At 38.9% G+C, this 20,969-nt stretch overlaps 1 protein-coding gene across 5 annotated transcripts in view; it reads right to left on the bottom strand.

Annotated features, from left to right (window-relative positions):
• The window catches only part of RGS7 (regulator of G protein signaling 7), a 174,481-nt gene that overhangs the window by 15,378 nt on the left and 138,134 nt on the right, over window positions 1-20,969 (bottom strand). For all 5 annotated transcript variants that reach the window (XM_015816681.1, XM_015816683.1, XM_015816680.1 and 2 more), the window contains 8 exons: window positions 16,716-16,780; window positions 15,486-15,562; window positions 15,307-15,388; window positions 9,691-9,765; window positions 6,228-6,326; window positions 4,296-4,357; window positions 3,963-4,073; window positions 3,160-3,285 (listed from right to left, as the gene is read on the bottom strand). In XM_015816681.1, coding sequence (XP_015672167.1) covers window positions 3,160-3,285; window positions 3,963-4,073; window positions 4,296-4,357; window positions 6,228-6,326; window positions 9,691-9,765; window positions 15,307-15,388; window positions 15,486-15,562; window positions 16,716-16,780 — 697 coding nt within the window. The remainder of the gene's footprint in view (window positions 1-3,159; window positions 3,286-3,962; window positions 4,074-4,295; window positions 4,358-6,227; window positions 6,327-9,690; window positions 9,766-15,306; window positions 15,389-15,485; window positions 15,563-16,715; window positions 16,781-20,969) is intronic.

Below are 20,969 nucleotides of genomic sequence, written 5' to 3'. Positions count from 1 at the left end.
TTAAAAGTGTTCTAGGGGTGCGGAATATAGAAAAGGTTGGGAACCACTGCTATAGATGAACCTGTACCCAGCATTCATCAAAATTATAAGAAAGAAGGCAGACAGGTAACAGATACTTAAGGATACCACTTCCAAGCTTCCTATGGTTTTTGCCATGTCTGCCTGATTTCAAAGCATTTTGTGGCAAGAGAATCAATGTTTATTTATATTTTGACAGAGAAAGCAACAAGAATGATTAGGGGGCTGGAAGCTAAAACATACAAAGGACAGTTACGGTAATTGGATATGACAAGTTTAATGAAAAGAAGGACTGATAGCAGTGTTCCAATATTTGAGGGGCTCCTACAAAGATGTCAAATTATTTTCCAAAGCACCAAAAGGCAAGTTGAGAAACAATGGATGGAAATTAAACAAAGAAAGAAGCAACCTAGAATTAAGGAGAAATTTTCCTAATGGTGAGAGCAATCAACCAATGGATCAGTTTGCCTTCAGAAGTTGTGAGTGCTCCATCACTGGAGGCTTTCAACAAGAGACTGGACAACCATTTATCTGAAATGATATAGGGTCTCCTGTTCGAGCAGAGGGGTTGGACTAGAAGACCTCCAAGGTCCTCCCCCCTCATTATATTATTTTATATTCTATGTTCTATGTTCTTTCTCCTATGATTTATATTGGAGTTAATCACATATTGGAACAAAAATGGACAATGCAAATAATAATGAAAAATAACGACAAAGCTGAGACCAAGAGTAAGAACAAGTCCAAGAAGCATCAGAAGAAGTCTGAGTCTCAGAGGAACAACAGATGCTCCAAAGAACTCAAATAGAGGAATTGTTGCTGCACAAAGAAATGGCAAGTGCATCACGCATCTTCTTATTTTTCAATAAATATGCTGCTTTGGATTTGGATAAAGAGCTGTCATGCCTAGAGGACAAGGAACAATTGGAAAATAGGGAATAACCTAAGGACAAAAGGGCAGAGGAAGATAAATTTACTTTGAGAAATACATGACATTGCAAGAAGCACTATCAAAAGATAAAGTAAAAAGGTTATATATATAGCCATAAGATATATTATAGGAACAAAAGTAAAACAGAAAATAACTGATCAGTGTTCCTCTTTGATTTTTGGCTAAATTTTGTTGCACTTTATCATTATTCTGTGTGTATAAATATATGGCATCGATGCAGAGTGCAGAGAAGACTGACAAAAATAGTGATATTTGGAGGCTCAATCCTACAAACAACATCAGTTAAAGGAACTTGGTGTATTTACCCTAAAGATGAGAAGGTTATGGAGAGACATGTAGCCATTGTCCAATATATGAAGGGCTATCACAAGGAAAAGGGTGTGGATTTATTTTGCATAGCAACTGAGAATACGATGAGAAGCAACAAGTGGAAGCTTTTCAGTGAAGATTTGAAATAAGGAAGAATTTCCTGACTGGGAGAGCCATTAAAAAGTGAAACTGTTTGGCTCCTGATGTGGGTGGGGGTAGTCAAGAAAAGGTTGGACAGCCATTTGTCTGGCATAGTATGAAGATTCCTGCACTGGGCAGGGGTTGAATAAGAAGGCCTCCAGAAAGCCTTCAACCCTATGAGTCTCTAATAATGTGTTGCAGTCTATGTGCATCTGGTGTGGTATCCATACAATTATCAATGTGAATCAGCAAATTTCAAATCTTTTGTGACTCCATTCTACAAACAAATAATCTGTATTTCTACAAATTTCTGTTTCCTTAAGCTCAAAATTCATCTCATAATTTTTCCTACCCGTATGAATTCCTGAAACTCAAAAGATTTTTTTAACATTATATTAAAATAATGTACCTGTATTGTTTATTTATTAGTGCAATAAAACTTTTATCTACATCCTTAAGAAATTGCCCTTCTATTGTTAACATCTTTAGGAAAAAAAAAACACAAGGAGGCACCCAAACATGCATAGCCACATAGTTGATATCTTAATTCAGCTACAGCTCCTTCTGGTACATTAAATGTTTCTCTCCTGCCCAGGATTAATCAGCAGGACAAAGTATATGTTCAACAGCCTCACCCTTTGGCTGTTATCTTCCTAGGGCAGTGGTTCTCAACCTTTTTAATGCCGCGACCCCCAACCGGTCGTAAGTCGAGGACTAAACCGGTCGTAAGTCGAGGACTAAACTGGTCGTAAGTTGAGGACTAAACCGGTCGTAAGTCGAGGACTACCCAATCGGTCGTAAGTCGAGGACTTTCCCTGCCCAAGAGCGCCGCGCATGCGTGGTTCCGCCCCCTGCGCCGGCCGAGGCGTAGCTGGCAAGCGGCAGAGACGGAGCAGGCCGACCATCAGCTGGCCCAGCTCAAGGGAGGTAAGGCACCCGCCAGAAAAGGGGAAAAAAATGGTGGACAACCTTGCTTGGCGACTCCCGTGAAATGGTCGATCGACCCCAAATGGGGTCGCGACCCATAGGTTGAGAACCGCTGTCCTAGGGAAATGTCCTAAAAGTGCTATTCAAAAGGCAACTGGACTTTCTTGATTTTTTTTCCTTGAAAACATTTCACTTCTCATCCAAGAAGCTTCTCATTCATGAAGATTTGTAATAGATGAGTCCTGAAATGGATGATCAAGAATCTCCATAGACATTCCTAGGGAAATGCTATTTCAGCCAAATCACCCTATACTTAATTTTTCTCTAGAATTAGTAAATTCCTTTTAAACGGAGAATAGAAAGAAAGTTGGCTTTACAAAGCAGGTAGCAGCATTGACCTTAAATAGATGAAAATCTGCTCTTCTTTTATTTCTCCTGTTCTAAGCATCAGAAAGAAAATAATAATAATGCAGCAGAGATTAACATGATTAACATGAGGATAATGATCCCTAGCAAAATAATACTTATTCTCAGGAAGGCTGAGCAATTCCCCTCTGACAGATTACTTACTGGTTATACCCTCCTAACTGGGAAAAGAGAAGTGGAAACACCACTGAGGTTTTCCCAGAAGGATTGTATAAGCTAGACCAGATGTGCAGTCGGACTCCTGCTGTTGCCTCATTTAAAAATTCCCATGGGTGGTGGAAGGTGAGCCCTGCTGAGCATATTGAGGAGAAATAACAGATTCGTTCCCAGTTATAATATATCTCCTTAGACAGCCCAGATATCAACGAGTGGAGGGAAAGGCTAACCTTAAATTCTCTGAACTAAATTCAGATTCCAGGAATTTGAGGAACTGTTCTCTTCCGACTGGGTCTTTCAGAGCTTCATCCATGACAAAGCCCCATCGCTTTACTCTGTGCTGATTTGCCTCTTTGCTGAAAGGAAACAAGCAAACAAACAATCCCTCAGACTTGTTGAAATAACTCAATTGGCCATGTATCTGCCTTGCTAGTGGGAGAAGACAGTGCAGGCCATGTAAAATAACCTAATCACATATGAGGCTACTTTAACTGCGTATTAGTTTAACTGCAGTAAATACGTGCTGCACTACAGCTTTGGTACAGGCAGATAACTAAGGCTTTTTTTTCATGCTAAAGTTCAAAAAATGTTAATCTCCTAAATAGCATCAGCTCAGTTCAGCATTTTGGCCAAGAAAAATAATCCCATTAGTGTATTTGGTTCCACTATCATTAGGCTCTGTTGTTAGCACATTCACACGGGTGGGTTATATGGAAACTGTACTATTTTCAGCATGGTGCAATTCCTCCACCACATCTGTTTGTTTTTTTCCTTGCTTCACACTAGCAAGTAATCCTAATGAGAGAGCATTGCTGGATAACACACACGAAAGAGAATTTAGAAACATAAAACCTGGGTCCCTGCTACGATCCTTGACTGTCTTTGACTAAGGAAAACCTTTACCAGGGGAACATTGTGGAAAAAAAAATTATTTCTCCGTCTTTCTTGCTAGGTGATTTTTTTTTAAACTGATGCTCCTGAATATCTGTTATTTATTTGGGAGGGAAAAAGACCAAATTCACCCCCAACATACCTTGCTTCTGTTTCCCAGAAAGTAGTATCATCTGACAGCCAAGGATTAGACGGATCAGGTGGCAGCAGAAAAGGGTCGTAGTCCACATACTGCTCAGTATAAGCTAATAGACTAGAAAAACACAATCAGCTAACATTTTTACAATGCATTTATTACATACAGTGTTAAGAACCCATTTTTACAAAGGAAGGTCCTCGGCGCTAAATACAGTTTTTTCCCCAGTTATGTTGGAATCAATCATTTAATAATTGCCCTCCTTCCCCTCCCCTTTTTTTCATGAATACAGAAAATGGCAGCTTTTGACTTTAACCAAATTCATGGTAATATACATACCTTTCTGCAACTTTTGACATTTTTAACCGATGTCTGTCTAGTTGCATTTGCCAATATTTTATCTATGAAAGGCAAAAACAAACAACTGATAAACCAAGTCTAAGGTTTGAGTAAACAGAGACAAATCTGGCCTAAGAAAAATGGAGCATTTTATATGAACTCAGGCTAAGCCATGAGACCTTATGCATTGAGCTGTTTATAAATTCAAGAGAAGGCACAGTCCAGCTCAAATAAAGATCTCATAACAGTACAATCACAGTCAGTAACATTGAAAGGACTTTTGCCATTAAATCTAAAAGGATGTGCATTTTTGCAGATCCACATCCTTAAAACTCCCAATAAAACAAAAAGGATACAAATGCATAATTTTGGATAATTATTTTGTATTTAGGATACAAATGTATTTAGTTTGGGGTAATTAGATTGTCATCAATCTAAGCAGACCCCCCCTTTCCCTACCCCTATAGTCACACATACAGATGTGTTCCATAATATTTATTAAAATCAGGATTCAAAGCAAGGCTGAGCATAAAAATCACTCAGAAGTTCAAGTATGTAAGTACAATCGGATCATACCCTAAAATAAGATCAACAGTCCACATTACATTGCAGCTCATGGAAAACTATTGAAATATTAGGTTGTCAATAAAACATGTATGGTTCATTGACCTAAAGATTTTCCATGAGCATAATTGGGGCACATAGAATTCTCGTGGCTGACAGAAGGAGCAGTTTCACCTCATCCTCAGCCCTCTTCAGTCACATACCTTGGAGTTAGGACCGCTATGCCAAGTATGAGAGAAGCAGAATTAAGTGAGGGAAGCACAGATTGGAAATAGAAGTATCTATCTAAAGAGCCCTGGTGACATAGTGGTCAAATTGCAGTATTTCAGGCTAACTCTGCCCACAACCTGGAGTTCAATCCTGACGGGGCTCAAGGTTGACTCAGCCTTCCATTCTTGAGGTCGGTAAAATGAGGACCCAGATTGTTGGAGGCAATATGCTGACATTATAAACCAGTCAGATTGCTGTAAATCACCATGGAGTGGTATATAAGTCTAAATACTATTGGTATCTATTAGAACACAGGTGTCAAACTTGCCACTTCACGTGACATGTCATGATGTATCGTGACTTTTTTCGCATTGCCGGAGCTGGGGTTGGCACGGCTTCTGCATGATGCAACCAGCCCACAGGCCAGTAGTTTGTCACTCCTGTATTAGAGAATAGCATTATTTCCCAGGGATTGGTTCTTGAAATGCAATAGATAGCTAGATAGCTAGACAGATAATAGATAGATAGATAGATAGATAGATAGATAGATAGATAGATAGATAGATAGATAGATAGATAGATAGATAGATAGATAGATAGATAGATAGATGGGAGCTGTGTTTATGCATAAAGCATACATACAAGCACACACACACACATACACACCACTATTTCTATAATCCACTGAAATTCACTGAAATCTAGAGAATATAATAGACCAAAATTATAACTTTTAATGTTGTTAGAAAAATGCATTTTAATAAGAAATGGAAGCAACTGGTGATGGTGGTTAAAAATTTAGCATCTTGCATTATATTTAAGCATGTTGTGAATCAAACCCTGAAAACAATGCTATTTCCAGATGGACACTGCCTTTCTCTCCCATCTATGTTTTCCCCACTTGCTTCCAACACTCTCCACCAAGACTCCTCTGCACATACCAACATCAGTCTGAGATCCTGGCAGCCCTCTGGGATTAGCCAGTATGGATCTGAACTGCTATGTATTCTGACTGAATGGAGCATTTCCAGGCATTCATTTAAAGTAATACATAATATGTTTTATAAGCAAGCTACCTTGATTTTTCAGAATGTGGTAAGTTCAGCATTTAGTTTTGTTACATGGATGACTAAATCAAATAAATATAGTCTCACAAACCTCTTGACACAATTGTTCTTCTGTGGGAGGTTTTGTTTCTGGCACTGGTGGGTGTGTAGGACTATGACTTCGAATATCATTCTGTAATCCATAAACAGACTGCACATAAAAGCAAAAGAGAGATGTTAATACAACAACAGAGTTTTGCTATGCCTAGGCAGTTCCATCCATGGTCATGAGGAAAAGCATTTAAGTCCATGGTTACTACTACAAGGAGTTCCAGAAGGCTCAGTGCTCTTCTCTATATTGCTCAACATCTACATGAAATCACTTGAAAGTAGTCATATGTCAGACTGGGATGAGGTCTTATCAATATGTGAATGAAATTCAGGTGTACATTGCTACCTTGGACCAAATCAGTACTAGTGTATATAAACTTCCCTGCTTTCTGCTGACAGGAGTAAGGGGGAACCTGTGGCTCAAAAGGGCAATACAGCTGCCTAACATGCAAGCTGCCCAGGTTCGAATCCCTGAAGGGTGTGACTAGCTGACGAGGGCAAATGAGCCTGAAATAGCTGTACTAGTCTCCCACTAACTCTTTGTCAGCCACAAAATTTTGAATTTATAGTGTTCACAGTATGTGAGGTCTGCCTGCAAAACATGCTCCTACATTGGAGTGAAACGCAGAACAGACTGATTTATATTTGGTAGACCAGGTGCCTCACCCAACAGATGTATATGTATATGTATATGTATATGTATATGTATATGTATATGTATATGTATATGTATATGTATGCAGGTCTTGGTGTATTCGGGTCTTTTCCCGTGTAAGATTGAGAGTATCTTGGCGACGTTTCGATGAGGTCCCACTCGTCATCTTCAGGCTGGGGTCTTCGTCTTCGTGCTTGTGCGAGCAAAGTGTGATTGGAGCTGCCATCTCTCTATAAATATTGGTGTGTGGAGTGCTGGCTTAGTTGCTGTAGGTGGATTGGTTGGCTGTGTTAGAGTCATTGTTTGTGGACTGTTCAGCTGTTTCGTAACATCCTGAGTAGTTGAGGTGCTGGCTGTGTGCCCATTAGTCTTTTGTGTTATAATGACCTGGGTAATGGGTTGTGTGATTACATCCTGAGATCTAGTGTAGTGATATCCTGAGTTTTGTGTTGTAACATCCTGAGCTTTAGCGTTGTAACCTCCTGGGTTCTGTGATGTGATGTCCAGAGCATAAGGCTGTGGTGTAGCATATCAGGCTTTGGTTTGGCTTACACGGGAAAAGACCAGAATACACCAAGACCTGCATACCTGTACCCGTGAAAATGTACAAAAACAAATATGTATATGTAGTGTATATAGTGTGTATATACTTCCATATCAGAAGGCTGTGATGAGGCAAAACAAACCCTGGACAGAGTTGCTCTTAATCAGTAAAGAACTAGATAATTTAGAAACATCGGCCCTGTATTACTCTGAACAGGGTTGTGCTTTCCCTGAAGAAGGTGGTTCATGACTTGAGGCCTTCTTGTACTCTCAACTCCTGCTGAAGTAACTGGTGAAAGTGTGGCCAATGGCACTTCCACTCACGATGTTACCTAGTTTGGGTAATGAAACATCTGCAAGAAAACAACCAAGCTCAGAGAGCAGCCAGAACCCCTCTTTTCAACCCTGAGCTACAAACATTCTCCTTTATTGGCAAAAACAAGCATATCACAAGGAGCTACAAATGAATGTGAGAATTATATTAACATTAATTTATTGGTAGAATGGTGAAAAAGTGAACATTCTAGTGGTTTATTTGCTGGTCTATGAATAAAGATTTGATTGATTGACAAAAGTAAGTTGAATGGGGTGTATGTGGAAAAAGAACAAGAGACGGGGTAAAGAATTAAGGAGAGCTAAATAAATTGCAGTTGAACAAAAATGGGAATGATCAGAAATCAAGAAGTACATTGAGGTGGTTTGATCATATAAAGAGAATGAATGAGGATAGTATTGTAAACAAATGATTAAAGATAGGGTGAATGGATTGAATAAAGTGGAAGACTGAGAAAGATTGAGAGTTGGATGAAGGCTTGAGAAAGAAAGAGAGTGGACATTCAAAGAACAAAGAGCAATGTATAAAGCAGGGGTCTTCAAACTTGGCCCTTTAATGACTCGTGGACTTCAACTCCCAGAATTCCTCAGCCAGCCATGCTGGCTGAGGAATTCTGAGAGTTGAGGTCCACGAGTCATAAAAGGGCCAAGTTTGAAGACCCCTGGTATAAGGTAATGAATGAATGTAAGGGAAAGAAATATAGTTTGCAGGTTTAGAAAGGTATATTGAATGGTATTGGTATTAATAGATTTAAGGGGACCTCCTTTCCCTATTTCATATCTTAAAGTTATCTGGCTTACTGTTTCTTACTCCTTTTCTGTGCTTTGTAAATTACTTACATCAAAAGGAAAAGGTTGCTGGTTAGTGTGGGGGGGGTGATTCTATTTTATCTAGAGATCCAGAAACAGCTGTTGTGTTTGTGGGCTAATTTTTTTTAAAAAAAAGTTACAAGTGCTGTGATGGCCTATTATTTGTACACATCTTCAGGGTATGCCAAACATTTGAGATGTGACTAATTCTTGGCACAACTCTTTTACAAACACAGCAGCCAAAATGTCATTATAACCTACTGTAACATAGCTGATTATTGGCTTAAACACTAATATTTTAACTGAACCACATTGCATTTTGGATTGCCATCTTATTTCATTCAAAAATGTACCAGACAGTGAAATTCTAATCTAGCAACAGATTCTAATATTTGAAAATGTCACCACTTTTTTTATTCTCAAGTTGGATAGTTTTGTAGTCAGGACTGGGAATATGTCATTGCATTTTCTAATTTAGTTTAAAAAGGATGATTAGTTTTCCTTCAAAGACTAAATCAAGGACCAATTCCTCTGCTGCAGTTATGCAGCCACATTGTTAGAACTCACACCTGCTATATTTGTATAATTACTATTGCCAGAAAAAATTCATGAATACCATGACTAGAAATGTCCATGCTGTAAAATCTGGCCAAGCAGTTACTAGCCATATCAGGACTTGCAATTCCCAATGTTACAGTAGATGTTCATGATGGTGACATCCATCATTAAATAGATTTGTTCTTGATGAACAGGATAGAGGTGAGAGGTGAGTCACAAGTGCAGAAACCATTTATTCAAAGTTGCATTTGCTGTCACAGAAGTGCATGGGATGGCTCCTACTGTGACCATCCACCGCAGTCAATGTTATTTGCAAAAGGGCTAAGTTTGCTAGATCAGAATGAAGGTCTGGAGAATATTTTTTTCTAAACATAAAAAAAATCTAAGCATTCATTCCATTAGAAAAAAAAATATTTGCCACTAAAATAAATCCAAACCTGTTTCCATTTTTTAAAGAATTTTCTATCAAGGTATACATACCCAGAACTATTATAATGGATTTCTTCAGTATAAGGGAAAGCAAAATATGCTTATATGTAAATAATTACTAAAGATAAGAACATACCTTCCTTGTTTTGTGAGGATTTTTCATCCTTGAAGACTTTTTAATATCAACTTCAGTCGTATTTACACATCCAGGCTAAAAATATAATGTAGATAAATGTGATTGCTTTACATTAGCATTTGAATTAAAAAAATTCAAATCCAGCATTTTTCCTCTGTGTTATTCTAAAATGTACGGTATATACAATTACAACAGACTCTATTGAACAAAGGGTTCTAATGCTCCATAACTATCATTAAAACTACAGGTGGTCCTTGATTTACAACTATTCATTTAATGGCTATTCAAATTGGCACTGGAAAAAGTGATTTACAACCAGTATTTTCACTTACAACCATCACAGTATCTCCATGTTCATGTGATCAAAATTTGGGTGCTTTACAATTGGCATGGATTTGTGACAACTGCATTGTCCCGGAGTCATTTGACTCCCCTTTGTGACCTTCCCAGACAGCTTCTGACAAGCAAATACAATGGCAGAAGCCAGGTTTGCTTAACAAAACATGTTATTAACTGCAAGTGATTCACTTAACAACCAGGGCAAAAAAGGTAGTAAAATTGGGTGTGATTCACTTAACAAGTACCTTGCTGAACAACCAAAATTCTGGCCTCAGTTGTGGACATAAGTTGAGAATTACCTGTATATACATGTTGATTGTGACCAGTTCTTAACCCACAAATAAATTAAGATATTCTGTTTGCTTCTGTAATTTGTTAGAATGGTTTCAGCTAGTGAATGGTCTCATAAACGCAAGGTGTCTTCACACAAATTTTCTAGGTGTCGTTAGATTTCATTTCTCATGAACCCTGTACATGTAGCCTAGCAAGCAGGCAATATGATTTGGCCACTGCAGTAAACATCTTATATAATTATCTATATAAAATTACCCTTCCTGATGGCATGTTGTGTGCATGTGTGTTTGTGCACCTGTCAGTATATACACAAACACCCAAATATAAATAACATTCCTATATCAATTACTGTTTATATCATAGAAACCCAGTGTATTTCCGCGCTTGTTTTAAAAGTAGCTATCTCATCTATTATAAAACAAGAAATACATTTTATTTACTGGATGAATAAATAGAGAACAGAGGTCCAAGAGCAAAAGAGTTTAAGGGGAAATCCGTTCCAAACTTTCCCTCACTGGAAAACCTGAAAAGGGAACAAGAAGAATGGAAGAAGAAGATGAACAACAAAAAAGACAAAGTAAGAGACCTCCTACTGATGGTGTCTTACAACATAAAACTGAAGTAAGTTGTGGAGTCCTTGGTGCTCTCTGCGCTTGGTTGTTTGCTTGCAGATGTTTAGGTAGCACTGAAGATGATACCACAGTTCAACCACATACATTCTCTTCTGCTGGCAAAACTGAAGTTATATGGAAAGGAATCTGTAGCTATGACTTCAAGCAAGAACATAAACATACCACAAAGCTATGCATGCCATGTGGTATGTTCATGTAATCTTGCCTGGAAACCTATCTGGCAAATGTTTGCAGAAAATACAAAGTGTCAGCTGTACTTGAAGAAGTAATAAGAACTATAGCAACACATGGACATACTTCAAGCTCATGAAGTTAAAGGTTTATCAAACAGTCAAAGGAAGTACTACAACATGAGCTGACAGAAGAAGCAATTCTCCATAGGGAAAAATAAGCAAAGGAATTGTCCCTGTGGGTAAGCATGATAAGAAAAAAGAAAGAAATTGCTAACAGCCTAGGAGACAGAAATACAATTTAAAATTATCTTGATAGGATAGAGAAATAGGTAAAAATAAAGAATGAAATGCAAGAAACTTCAAAGCTCTTCCCACAGAAATCAGATGCATAGGTGTAGCATCTGGGATACCTAATTTGGTAGTAAAGTACTTATAACAATTTTGGAATAATATTGACTGCAAACCAAGTGCCAGCACCAGGATCTAGCTGCAAAAAGGTATGTGGAATTTTGGGCCATATGAACAGTATAATGGTTTCCAAAGCACAAGAAATAATAGTTCTATTTTATTCTGCATTGATCAGATGCCAACTTGAGTTTTGTGCCTAGTTTTTAGCACCCTACTTTAAGAAGCATTCAGACTAATCAGAAGAGGTTCAGAGAAGATCAATTAAGTTAATCAGGGAGCTAGAAATTAAGTTATTTGAGGAGAGTGAAAGAACTGGAATCTTTAGCCTTGAGAACAAAAGACAGATGAGGGACACAATAATATTCCTTGTATATACAGAGAAGGTAAAGATGCGTCATTGTTCTATATCCAAAACATGGAAAAATGGATTTCAGCTAATTGTAGATTCAGAATAGATTCTGACTGAATAAGAGGTTTAAAAAATTCTGACAGTAAGAGCAATTACCCAGAAACTGGCCTTATCTTCACTGGGTGTGTTCAAGTAAAGTCTGGACAGCTTTCTATTAAGAATCTTTCATTAACTTTTGGCATTGAGGAAGATGTTAGACCTGAAAGCTTAAAAGGCCCCTTCCAACTTCATGATTGTATGATTAAATATTTTAATCAAATGGCAAATAAATATAGGGCTATTGATCCACTGCTCCAATCAGTAACCATAAAGCATCTGTTTTTCATTTTACAAGCATGGATTTGTAATGACTTTATTGAATTTAATTAAATCTTCTTGTTGCAGTTGCTGCTTTATATGCCAGTGGCTCTGGGAAAAGTTTTGCAAACCAATTTAGACACTCTGTGAGAGAATGTCACAGCCTGGATATGGTATGATTTTAAGTTAGTTTTGCCCTTAGCATCATTGTAAGTTTTATAGTAAAATAATAAATATACATGCTACTGAGTTGCTGGTCCCAATAGTGGAGGACTACTTATACGATGCAATAAACCTCCATACTTATTCACATATTCCCCTCATAAGTCTTACATTCACATAGAAACTTATAATCTCCCACTCATATGAGAATTATATGCAGATAGATACACATCCTTGAACGCAATCATCTCTGCTCATTCTCATATATGCTCGTTATTTTTATAAAAGTGGAAGACTTGAAAAGAGAGGTAACATATATAGGTCATTACGTTTTAATCTTTTACTTATACTATTCTAATTTTATTAGGATTGGCATATCTTTCTTGACTAATGCTCTCTCAATCAAATGAGCTTGTTAGTTTTGTGCATGAATACAGAACAGGATGACTGGCATCCTCCAGAGGGACTCTTTTAGATCCAGCTGATATTGCAAATAGTATCTAATAAAATAAACATGTTTGTAAACATGGAGGTCATGCAGTATAGTTCATTCAAGACAATCCCACCTCCCCAATGCATAATTCAAGATACAACTTAACTAAGAATATTTCCTCAAAATTACAAACAGTTCTGGTATTACTCAGGCCAGCTATTTTTAAAAGCCCAGGAACCTCTCACAATCCAGATAATGTCACTGGGAGTACAAAGAATTCTGCTCTGCAGTTTATGTTTTCCTCAAACCCTTTACTCACTCCTAATTTTCTAATGCTGTAGTGCTCCGTAGGCACCGCATGAGGCATTTACCTTCCTTTTCTCTAGCTGTTGTAACAATAGTTATATAGAGAAAGGCAAAAGATAGCTTTCCCTCCCCTCTTCCTGCCATTTCTTCAGCAACAATCAAGGTGCCAGAGACCCTATAAAAAATAACTCTATTCCCAAATCAATTAAACCACAAACCAACTCTCAAACCAACCAAATCTCTCCAAAATATTGTAAGTAAATCAAAAGACCCATCAACCCAAGAAGAGAAACAGGAATGAACATAAGGTGTAAGGACTGTAACAGCCATTATGTAGGTCAGACAGGCAGAAGACTAGCAGAGCATATCCATGAGCACCAACTAGCAGTCAGAAGATGCAATGAAGACTCCTTAATCTTACAATCTGTGGACAGACTCAACCACAGTTTCAACTGGAAATGTGTGAGCATCTTAGACCAAACCAAGTCAAAAATGTTAAGGAATTCCTGGAAGCTTGGCATTCAGATAAATCAGCCATCAATACAAACAAAAAAATAAACCATATTTACACACTATTCAAAAGAGATAACAAAAAAGCTAAGAAGGAAACAAAAACACTAGAATATGTCCCCTCCAGCAGCCATCACCCAAATAAGGGGAATTAATACCAGGTAAACAATCAAGTGGAAAACAGTACCCTAATCAAAGAACTAGAAAGGAGAAAATTACACGCCCACTAAAACTGTCAAAGCAAACTCCTGTATATAAACAGAGGGCAAATGCCACACTCACTGCCAGTAATGATGTTACCTAAACCAAGCTATAAAACAACAGGCTCAAAATTAAGCACACCACTTAGTCTTTAACTCAGTATTGTGCAAACATTGCCAGTGCACAGTTGGAAGAATGAGTTCTTTTTCGTTTCAGATTATAATTGAACTGAAGCAGAATTCAAATGGCAATGTGCTTGCTTTGGATTAGGTGTGAACACTGCAACTTCCAAGCCAAGAAATTGGAAACAGTGATGTAATAATTATAAATAAGCTTATAGATGAGTGCACTCCCTGTTGGGAATGCAGATGGTATTTACTAAGAGAAATTGGTGTTAAATTAATCCTGTGACACCCACATTAATCTATATATTTCCCATCTTCCTAGGCATCTACAGTGAACTGTGATGTTAGAACTATGAAAACATAAGCACAAAATATAAAAGCACAAACTCCACCCCTAGATATTTACATGCTGACAGCTGATGAAGGTAAACAAGACCTGTGATGTCATGAAGCACTTCTAGGGTGTCGTCAAGTGACTTGTGAGTGTTTGTGTCCTTTCTTCATTTTTTAAAAAATTAAATTAATTTTATTTTATTGATTTTATATCTCAACTTTTTTGACCAGGGGCAACTTAAAGCAATTATTTCCTATTTTAATCCAGATACTTGAACCATCCAGAGATAAGATTCTTCCATCCCTACTTTTGGATAGGGAGGCACTGCCCCAGAAAGATCTGGGGTGCAATCTAGGAGTCCCTTAAACCAGTGGTTCTCAACCTGTGGGTCGGGACCCCATTTGGGGTCGATGGACCATTTCATGGGGGTCGCCAAGCAAGGCTGTCCGCCATTTTTTTTGGCTGCCATTTTTTTTGTCCGCCATTTTTTTCCCCTTTTCCAGTGGGTGCCTTACCTCCCTTGGGCTGGGCCAGCTGGTGGTCAGCCTGCTCCATCTCTGCCGCTTGCCAGCTACGCCTCGGCTGGCGCAGGGGGCGGAACCACACATGTGCGGCGCTCCCGGCAGGGAAAGTCCTTGACTTACGACTGGTTGGGTAGTCCTCGACCTACGACCGGTTTAGTCCTCGACTTACGACCGGTTTAGTCCTCAACTTACGACCGGTTTAGTCCTTGACTTACGATCGGTTGGGGTCACGGCATTAAAAAGGTTGAGAACCACTGCCTTAGACTCATGGATCCTGCTCAAAGAGCAGCTGGCAGCCAGGGCTAGGAGAGAGTTCAGCCATTTTTTACTTTTGCGGGCCAGCATCACTGCATTTGTGAATTTGAACTTACCTCATACAATCAGTCAAGAGGGAGGGAGGGAGGGAAGGAAGGAGGGAAGATTATATCTCCCAGTTTCTGAATGTAAGGTAAAGTATTAATTTACATACCACTGGCCGGTGTACATCCCAGAATGCTCTCTCCTGGCTGTCAAGGATTTTTCTTTCTATCTTATCCCTTTTCTTGTCCACTCTGTAGATGATGAGGTAAATAGCATAAAAAGATAAATTGAAATGCCTTGAAAGACAGCAGATGACGAATCTAGCAATAAAATGTCTTGGCTACTCACTTGGCTTGTGCTTCTGCTTGCATAAAAATAAATTCCCACTTCCGTGCAAATGCTCGTTGCAACCTGGCCAAGCTTTCCTGAAAACACATCACATATTAGCAAGTTTCTTCAACAGGAAGAACTTTGGAGAGCTTAAAATCTAGATTCAAGTCATTGCAATTTTCTTCTGAGATTTCAAAATCCCAAATAAGGGTTGCCTGAGCAGGTGACAGGATTCTGGACTCCTGTTAGTACATTGATGGGAGACCACCAGAAATCCTCACAATCGTAGACTACACTGGAAAGCTGAAGATACCTCCCAAGAGAAGGCAACAGTCATCCATTTCAGTGGCAATGTAAAGAAAACTAGATGGATATACCCATCATTTTAAAAATGAGAAGCTATGTCTTTATTCACTGAAATGTTTCAGTTCATTGACCCTATATTCCCCAGGCATTCCTTTGTGCCTGTCAAATTTTGCCTTCTCTCCCCAGTCCTAAATGAGATGGGGACTTGTTTTCTTTGGTTAATGGAAAATTTGTTTATACATTCTGCACATCCATGCTCTCAAGAAAAAAATGGATCAAGACAAATATGTATAAGTTAATATTGGTTTTTCTCCCACAGATCAGACCTAGTTCTAAAAATTGTTATGTAAATAGGTAAATATTGCGGTCTACATTCTTTTGGGATAGAAAAACACACTGTCCCCTATTTGAAGTGTGGGTGCAACCAGTAAACAGGTTAGCAATAAAATAAAATTGCACTGACTTCCCAATCTACATTCTTGCAGTGGAAAGGAAAGAAACTCATTTTAAACAGTGTAAGTAGAGCAATTCAGAGTTAGCTTTTCTCTGATGAAGCTTTCTGAGTTAGAGTCAACATAGAACAAAACAGGTTTCTGTAACGTGTACACATGGAACCCTTGGTTATTATCAATGTTTCCGAACATTTTAGAGATGACTTCATAGGGACAACTATAAGTCTTCTGCGATTTAAGTGAAATGACCTTGCCATGATGCTCTTCAATCTTTGTAAGGCAATGTTATGCCATAGACTTTGCCATTCTTTTTAATGTGCTTGTTTCAAACCGTGAAATATCAATGCCTGCCTGCAAGTTGAAGCTCCCTAATATCTATTTTTCAAGACCAGGATTGTTTCAAGGGCTTTGCTTTTGTTTCTGGCAGAGTTTCCAAGTCTCATGACCCAATTTCCAAGTCTCACTTCTAGAAAAAGGTCCAGGTACTTACTGCTTCATAGTCTGCTAGCTCAAGCCGTGCTTTGTTTTGCATTGTTCGCTTGCAGAGGTAAACCGCTGGAACAGAAAAAAGAATCAATCATTTCTTGCTATCTCAGATACTATCTCAAAGCCCAGACATCAAGACAAAGACTTAATGTATGTTTCACTGAGTAAAAAGGTTCTGACCATCACAGCTCTGCCTGTATTTCTTTTCAAAAGATGATAATCTGCCCAAGAGCATTAAAATGCAGTAGGTGTCAAAAGCAACTAGCGATTATAGACAGTCTGTCTATAAATTAGTGATCAACTAAATTTTGTTTGTTTGCTTTTGTGTTTGCCATTTACTTAAGAAAGAATGCACTACTACTAAACAAAAAAAAAAAAGAATTACAAAGTCTGGCAAGTTTACAGCCTATGTCTGGAGGTGACTTTGAAACCCAAGGACGGCAAGGGTGGAAATGTGTTTGCCACTTGGAGTGTAGGGATTCAAATTGCTTAAGAAATAAGTGTATGCTATTGTTTATGATGTTCTTGTAAGAGTTAATGTTTGGTGGTCCTTCAGCCTGCTTCCTTTCAATGTATACTATTTTGTGGTGCGAAGCTCCCCCAGACCAATACAATTTCAGAGAGGGGAGGAATATGCTTACATATTGAAACAGGACATTAGTAAGTACTTCATAAAGACAACCTTGTCCACAAAAATAATTCTGGATCCTTTGACAATGTATTTCTATATAAGGCTCCAAATCAATGTTCTTCAAACTTGGCAACTTTTAAGATCTGTGGACCTCAGCTGCCAGAATTCCCATGCTGGCTAGAGAATTCTGGCAGTTGAAATCCACACATCTTAAGGTTGCCAGGTTTGACAAAAACTGCTCTAAATGCTTATCTAAGAAATGTAGTCAGGACAATTTAACAACTTGATTCAGCCAAGAAAAGAAAAAAGAAAAGCAGGTACATCAGGAAAAAAAACGACCTCGAATTTCTTTGTAATAAATACAAACTTCTGCCAGTTTTCTTATCTGGTAACTCAAGCTTAAAGGCAGACAAAAATCAGCCTGCTGAAACAGCCCCATGCTGTTTTCTATATCCTCGGCAAATATTCAGAATAGAATAGAATAGAATAGAATAGAATAGAATAGAATAGAATAGAATAGAATAGAATAGAATAGAATAGAATCTGGAAGGGACCTTGGAGGTATTCTGGTCCAGCCCCCTGCTCGAGCAGGAGAACCTATACCAGTGGTGGCGAACCTATGGCACGGGTGCCAGAGGCGGCACTCGGAGCCCTCTCTGTGGGCACACATGCCGTTGCCCCAGCCTTGCCTCCCCCTGCGACCCCCTCCTCACCAGCAGCCCCCTGGAGAAGAGTCGCCCCTGAGCGTGTCCTACGCGGAGCAGTGCAGCCAAGGACATGGCAGCCAGACAGTGTAGACAAGATTCTGCCCTCATGCCCCATTGTGCACAGTTGATGCTACAGAGCATGGGCAGAGGGCGTGGCCACCATGGCGCTGCTGGGCAATCTGCAGCAGGCCCTGGAGGCGGTGAATGGTCCTGCGGGCAGGTGGGGTGGGGGCAGAGCGGGAGCGGGGCAGGGGGTGGAGCGGGGGCGGGGCTAGTTTTTGGGCACTCGGTCTCTAAAAGGTTCGCCATCACTGACCTATACCATCTCAAATAAGTGACTGTCCAGTCTCTTCTTAAAAACCTCCAGTGATGGAGCACCCACAATTTCTGAAGGCAAGCTGTTCCACCGGTTAATTGTCCTCACTGTTAGGAAGTTTCTCCTTAATTCCAGGTTCTTCTCTCTTTGATCAATTTCCAACCATTGTTTCTTGTCTTGCCTTCTGGTGCTTTGGAGAATAGTTTGATTCCCTCTTCTTTGTGGTAGTCCCTCAAATACTGGAATGCTGCTATCATGTCTTCTCTATTTCTTCTTTTTTTAAAACTAGCCAAACCCAAGTCCTGCAACCATTCCTCGTATGTTTTACTCTCCAGGCCTTTGATCATTTTAGTTGCTCTTCTCTAAACTTTTATAACTTAGCTTATAACTAAGTTTAGTTATATTTTCTGTATTGGGTTAAATCTTATTTTCTCTACCTTTGATATAAGTTTTGATACGGAGTGAGTTCCACCTTCATGTATATCTCAGCTTGTGTTCATGAAGTTATATTTCTTTCTTTATAAGCTTCTTGACATGTGTAATATTTTGAATTGTCTTTTTATAATCTGCATTATTTCAGGCAGAGAGCTATTCTCTTTCAGCTCAAAATGTCCGAAATATTGTGTTTTCATCTTGATTGGTTAAAAATTAATTTGCAAGCTGCTGTGTTCTGGGCAGCTTTATAATGATCTCCTTTCACATGGAAGGTCTGCATGCTAATACTTACAGTTGAAAAGCAGAATTACATTTTTGTTGCTTTATAATAAAGTTTTATTTTGTTTATCTCTTATGAGGAAAGAGACGAGGAAAGAAAGGGCTTCCTAACAGTGAGGACAATTAACTGGTGGAACAGCTTGCCCTCAGAAATCGTGGGTGCTCCATCACTGGAGGTTTTAAAGAAGAGACTGGACAGTCATTTGTCTGAGATGGTATAGGTTCTCCTGCTTGAGCGGGGGTGGTGGTGGACTAGAAGACCTCCAAGGTCCCTTCCAGCTCTATTCTATTCTAGGGCTGAGTTCTCTAGCTACCACATCTATATGACACAAGGCTAGGTAGTGGCACTGTCTCTGTTCTTTCATTTTCTGTATTTTAACTTTTAATCCTTACCTGTTACTGATACTACCCTACCTGTTACTGATACTAGAATTAGGGTCTGGGTACCAGATGAAATACCTCTCTGGAAGATAGGGGTAGTAGCAAGAATTCCAAAGCAAGTGGGGCATCAAATGTGAAGATCAGAGAACCTCCGAGAGAGGAGTTTTGGGACTCCAATCTTTTACCCTGCAAGCTTTAGCATTCACTAAAGAAATGTATACATAGTCCTCCTTCAATGATTGCCCTGCTTAGTGACTGTTTTGAACTTACTGAAAAAGTAACTTTATACCAATCCTTGGTGCAGCATCCCTGTATATACCTCATGTGATCATCACTCAGGGGCTTCGCAACTAGTCAGCATTTATGACTGTTGCAGCATCCCAAAGTCCCATGTTCGCCATTTCTGAGCTTCACAGTTGGCTTCCAATAAACAGAGTCAATGGAGAAGCTAGCAGTAAAATTGTAAGTTGTGGTCACGCGATGTCTCATTCAACAATAATGGGGAAAAGTGACATCTTACGTCTAGTGTGATCATATGATGTCACACTTTAGCCATTGTGGTCATTAAGGACTACCTGTATTTCACAATCAATTCTGTCAAATTAATATACATTAATTTAGAAGTATTTTAATATTGCCAAGCAAATTAATCACCAATGAATTTATCTACAGGGTTCTAAAAAAATTAAAAATATTATATTGTAGGTTGAGCATCCTTGCTCAAGCTCAGAAAACCAGCATATATAAAGCAAGTGTTGATTCCAATCCTATGATTAAAAAAACTAAAACTTAATATGTAGTCATACCAGAAGTATTCTGGCTTGATTGCCTGGCATGAGGAAGATATTTTTTTCTGTCTCATCCACCTCTTCTCCTCTTCCTACTACCACCACATTTAAAACTGAGCACAAATACAACCAACACTATGGTATTCTGACATCTACTGTGGAACTGTGATGGGATAATAAAGGTCATTACATTTGTCTATCAGGGGAAACACTGGAGGAGCATCACAAGTAAAGCCAGTTAAATGCCTGGAAAACTATCAGTTCCCTCCCCAAGGTTGGTGGGATCCAGTTCATTTTTGTACTGATGGGCTTCTTTTCAACTATACTTAAAGAGCTCCTCCTTTCAAGCTATACTTAAGGAGACTGTACATATTCCTTTGCAACCTTTTAGTGTTAGACTATACATACGAGGGCAATTCGGAAATAAACCTCCTTTTGAGCATGTGTGAGAAATAGGGAGGGATAGCAACACCCATCCTATGGCGCCGTGCACAGTTCAATAGGCAGTGAGGAGTGGAAGGAGAAGGTTGTGTTGCAGTTGACTCGTCCGCTAGATCAATTGAAAATGAACCACTTTTTAAAAAAAAAACAGTGGCTTGTGTCGCACTGCTTCGACGATAATGTGCTTCACGATGCTGCTAAAGGGTGGTTTCATTCCCAGGTGGAAGATTTTTTTGCAGAAGGAATTTCAAACCTTGTAAGACGTTATGACAAGTGCCTC

Source organism: Protobothrops mucrosquamatus, unplaced genomic scaffold (assembly GCF_001527695.2).
Source record: "Protobothrops mucrosquamatus isolate PMUCROS unplaced genomic scaffold, P.Mucros_1.0 scaffold480, whole genome shotgun sequence".
In the NCBI taxonomy this organism is placed as follows: Eukaryota; Metazoa; Chordata; class Lepidosauria; order Squamata; family Viperidae; genus Protobothrops; species Protobothrops mucrosquamatus.
This window is presented reverse-complemented; position numbering and strand designations above follow the sequence as displayed.